General features: G+C 44.3%; 1 protein-coding gene across 1 annotated transcript; it reads left to right on the forward strand.

Moving 5' to 3' along the window:
* Window positions 1-1,542: 1,542 nt before the first annotated feature.
* LOC112462662 lies at window positions 1,543-2,406 on the forward strand. Its single transcript, XM_025028564.1, has 2 exons — window positions 1,543-1,733; window positions 1,842-2,406. The coding sequence occupies exons 1-2, from the start codon at window positions 1,615-1,617 to the stop codon at window positions 2,404-2,406; spliced, it is 684 nt and encodes a 227-aa protein (XP_024884332.1). The 5' UTR covers window positions 1,543-1,614.
* The last annotated feature ends 2,463 nt before the right edge of the window (window positions 2,407-4,869 follow it).

Consider the following 4,869-nt stretch of genomic DNA (forward strand, 5'->3'; position numbering starts at 1 on the left):
GCCATTAAAACCGCGACTCAGCTCGAGAAACCGCGATACGTCGTCTTTGCTCTGCAAACGGGTCGGAAGATCGTCATGTCCGCGGACACGAGCCGATTCGACGACTGCAAATTGACCAACGTGAAACTCTACCTAAACTCGGAAGTCTATCCGTACGACGATTTGAATTTGGACTTTGGTAAACACAGATGGGCGATTCTCTACGATATGTACGCGCGTTTCTGCAAGGGCTATTACGGATACGAATATCTCGAGTCGAGTCTCACCGTTTCGACTTTTCTACGTAACGGCCCGTTCGTGATCATCGATTGCTCTCGACAAAACGAATCCGTCAAAAACGCCACCGTGGATGTCAGACTAGAATTCGATTGCATGGAGAATGTACCGCCGAATACCTCCGCGTACTGTCTCATCATACACGATCGCGTGATCGAGTACAATCCGTTGACCAACGTAGTGCGCAAAATAGTCTGAGTGTTCGCGGCAACGTCGACGAAAATTTTCTCTCTTTAACTCCCGATACAAATTTATGAGGGGAAAAAGGGGAGCAGAATATAAAAATCAGAGTGTCGCGAAACGCGCGTCATTCCTCTCGATTCACGCATCGAAGAAAGAGAGATATCTCTTCATGCCCGCACCAACGTTCGTCGACCTGCAAGGTTTCGTCGTCGGGATGAAATTTGTCGTGAAGGAGGTGGCGGTGCTGAGAAACGGGGCCGTTCTGGCGCATTACATCTTTACATGCCCCATGCCGTGGAATCTCCTCACAAAATCCGACAAATCGTGCGCTTCCCGGTTGATTCGCAATCACCATGAATTACGATGGGAAGACGGAAACGTGCCGTACAGCAAGGTGAAGCGTTTAATTACGTCGGCCGTGCTCGGTGAGGAAAAGGATGACAACGACGACGACGACGACGACGACGACGACGACGACGACGAGATGCCGACTCTCGTGTACGTCAAGGGATGTCAGAAACGAGAATGGCTGGTGGATCTGCTTGAAAATAAAGCGAGAAAAAACCTAAACATCGAGACTCTGGATGCGGATTACGAAGATATCGAATCTTTAAATATTCTAGATGCTACCAATACTATGCGATGTGGAAAACACGTTAAGAATTGCGCGTTGCAAAATGTATTAAAAATATTTAACTGGTGGTTGAAACGCCAGAAAGAATTGTCATCTTTTTAAAAAATAAATTTTATATGTATGTATGTATGTGTAAATTTTACACTGTTTTATTTCCTTTCCCCCATTAGTCGATAGTATACAAAATTAAAGAATAAGTAGGTATACGTGACGAATTCTAACTCGATAGCTTCGAGGGGGGGTATCAGGTTTCAACGAACATGTCTGAACATGTTTCACGGTTGATGTCATGCGGAAGGAATAGGGGGAGGGGGGATACATCTTAATAAAAAAAAAAAACATCCTACCTTAGTCCCCTCTCCTAAATTTCAGAGCGCTGATTGGGCGTTCCAGAAACATTAATTTCCCCCCCTTCATCATAGTTTTAGAAGTTGCCGCGTATATTCGATTAATTTTATACGACTAGTCTCGTATCGACTGCTTGTGCGAACGGTGTTCACTTCTCATATCCGAGAGAAAGAATGTATTCCGTTGAAGGAAGCAACGGCGGTAACAGCAGTGGCAGTAGACGTATGAATTATTACGTACCGATTCACGATGATGATGATGAAACTCCATCGTACGAGAACAAGTGTAACAAGTAAGTTTTTTCGTTTTTTTTCTTAAAATTATAAAGTTTTATATTTTTTTAAATTGCAAATTATAAATTGTATTATTTTTTTATTACTAATTTCATTATTTTTTACAGCATTTCGTTGAAGCGTCGCGCGGTTCGAATACTCAGCAGACGATACGCGTTGACGGCTACGGGATACAAATTCCTTGAAGTTGGCGTTAACGTGGGTCCACCGAGTTACGTGGAGATTGCCGTAGGAGATCATCGAGGAACGGAATTGATACTGTCCCTCGAAACGTGGAAGGGATTCTACGAACAACGACGGAACATTCTGAATTTCATTCGATCCTCTAAAGATACGTGTGATTTTATAAGCATTGGACCGCTAACATTGAGAATTTGTACGATTAACGGTGTCAAACTCGTACGTCTCGAGTCTTTAAACGTACGCTTAACGATGATCGAATCGACGTTACACCGTATGCTCGATCTTGATCCGTGCATCGACGCGATGTTCCATCGATTGAATAGAATTGTCGAAACGGTCGATGTCAAGTTCACGCAATTCTCCAAAATCGCGTCTACTGTAACGAATCCTACGCAAGTATTGAATGTAATACGCGATAGCGATGCCTTCGATAAACATCAGCTCGTCGATTGTGAGCTCGCAGCTTTATTTTTTAGTGCGCTACCGTAGTACGTAAAAAACCAAAAATATGTAAAAGAAGAAGAATAAAAAAAATGTATTTTTTTTTAATATAAATCACGACTTAATTTCTTCACACGCATTTCCATTCGAGCCGTATATGCGACGTTCAACTCGAACCATTCGATTGAAATTTAAGGTATATCATATATCGTAAACTATGAAGCCATGCTCCGGCGACGCTCGCCTATGTGGTGTTGATGCTCCAACGAATCCTTTCTCGCTATTGTAATGCTAGATATATTTTATCTTAATTACTTTTCTGAGCTCTGGTTCAGTCCTCTGCAGTCAGTTAAGTCAGTAGTGTGAAAACGTTCGCAAGCGCAAGTAGACTCGCACTGTGTAAGAATACGAAATGGACCGAGAAGAAGAGGAACGAGATGAAATGGAACGAAGATATCACGTAATCGAACAATGCATAGATATTGTGTACCCCGCAGTAGGAGTATGTATACTTAATACCGTTGCGTGCGTGTCGCCCGGTATGCTTTTCGAACTCCAAGCTGAAGCGTGCAGTTCGTCACGACGATCGTTTAAATCGTCGTCATTTTCGTGAGTGCGCGAGTGTGAATAAGTGTCTGAGAGAGTCACGGACTCACTGTCGTAACATTTTTTTGAAAAAGCATACCGGGCGGCATGCACGCAACAATACATAATTGTATATTATATATTTTTTAAAAAATTAACCATTCTCTGTTAACGCGTTACAGTGGATATGGGTCGACAACGTGCCGGTGCGCGAGGTCCGCCTTTATAATATGGTGAGGGTTCGGATCCCTCACAGACAGGTGTGTTTAATATTTTTTTCACATATTTTAATTTTTTTTAAATTTTTTAAACTTTTTTTAAATTTTTTTAAATTCTTTTCCAGGATTTTATATATTTCGATAAAATCCGAATTCGGGGATTCATCAATATTCATCGTCAGCGTTTGGTACGCTGGTTTAGAAGAGTGGATTCCGAATATAACGAGGAAATCTGGGACGTTTTAGGAGATGAAGATATCTTCCAATTACGAAGATTATTCGATATGCAAAATGAGTTTGACGTTGAAGAGGAAGAGGTGTGGTAATTTTTAAAAAATTTTTTAAAGTTTTATGAATAAATATTTTTTATGCTTAATTCTATATATCATTTATTTTTCCGCTTTTTTCACTATTATTAAGTATAATAATAATAATATTTTAAATAATAATAATTATTAAGTTAAATCCGCGCGAGGAAAAGAGAACGCCAACGAAAAGACGCGCGCGAACGGGGGAGAGACAAAGGAACGGGAGCGAGAGAGAGACCGCGCTGAGGGAAAGACAACGCGAACGAGACGCGGGCGAGTCGTGTGACGTCACGCGGACCGACGTGGCCGTTGGACGCGGACCCCCATCCTCCCGCGGCGCGCCGCCGATAAAATTCCAGTAGCCGAACGGCGCCCATCGCCTTTGTATACTCCGCGCCGATAAAGTGACGACCCCCCCTCCCCCTCCGGACCACCCTCGGCGTAAAACGCGGACACCCCCCCCTCGGCGGTACCCTTGTCAACGATACGTTTATTAACATTTAATAAACATGTCCCGACATGTTCACCGACCACCCCCCCCCTCTTCGCGGACCACCCGCGCCCTCGAGTCCCACCCCCTCCCCGCGGGCACCCTTGCCCTCGAGTCCCCCTCCCCCCTCCCCGCGGACTCCCTCTCCCCGCTCCCCCCTTGCCTGCAGTACCCCCCGCCCCGCTCCCCCCTTGCCCGCGGTACCCCCCCGCCCCGCTCCCCCCTTGGAGCTCCCGGGGTAGATCTCTCAAAATAACACCTACTTATATTGCTTCGATCAACTTCTTTCTTGGTAATAAATTCTGTTGAGTCACGCTGTGAGAATTGAGGTTCGAGGATTACGATGATGGCGGATATTCAATTCGACGCACGTGTATACTGAAGAGAACAATTTATTAACCGATCGTACAGAGTGAATCGATCGACGAGACTGTTCGATACTGTTATAGGCGCCCCTGACGGATAGAAGTAAAGCTCCGTCAGTGGCGTGGCAGTCTTTCATGCGCGCACGACAGGTACGCGCTAAACTCAAATAGTAAGACAGAAAGTACGAAAACCTTTATTTTACTCAACACTCTCACTGTTTGAGTACTCTCTGTACGTTCTTAAACTCAACATTTTACAAAGTTTACAAAAACGCTCGCTCGGCATAGCCTTGGTAAATATGTCAGCTCTTTGAGCTTTGGTGGGTACGAACACTACTGAGATTTCGTGGCTCGAATCTTTACTTTTTTGCGTATGTAATGATGTCGCACATCAATGTGTTTTGTACGTTGATGCATCTCGGCGTTCTTTGTTAACCGTATCGCGCTTTGATTGTCGACATGCAGCGGCGTTGGTTCGTCACAACTGACGCCAAAATTTCTCAGTAGTTTTCGTAACCAAACTACCTCTCTTGCAGCTGCTGCTG

Source organism: Temnothorax curvispinosus, unplaced genomic scaffold (assembly GCF_003070985.1).
Source record: "Temnothorax curvispinosus isolate PA1 unplaced genomic scaffold, ASM307098v1 QBEX01012646.1, whole genome shotgun sequence".
NCBI lineage: Eukaryota > Metazoa > Arthropoda > Insecta > Hymenoptera > Formicidae > Temnothorax > Temnothorax curvispinosus.

What these genes read in the sequence shown, in the direction of transcription:
- LOC112462662 (XM_025028564.1), top strand. Translation starts at nt 1,615, where the DNA reads ATGTATTCCGTTGAAGGAAGCAACGGCGGTAACAGCAGTGGCAGTAGA. An exon ending in TACGAGAACAAGTGTAACAA is followed by an intron (nt 1,734 to 1,841) that starts GTAAGTTTTTTC and finishes TATTTTTTACAG; the next exon opens with CATTTCGTTGAAGCGTCGCG.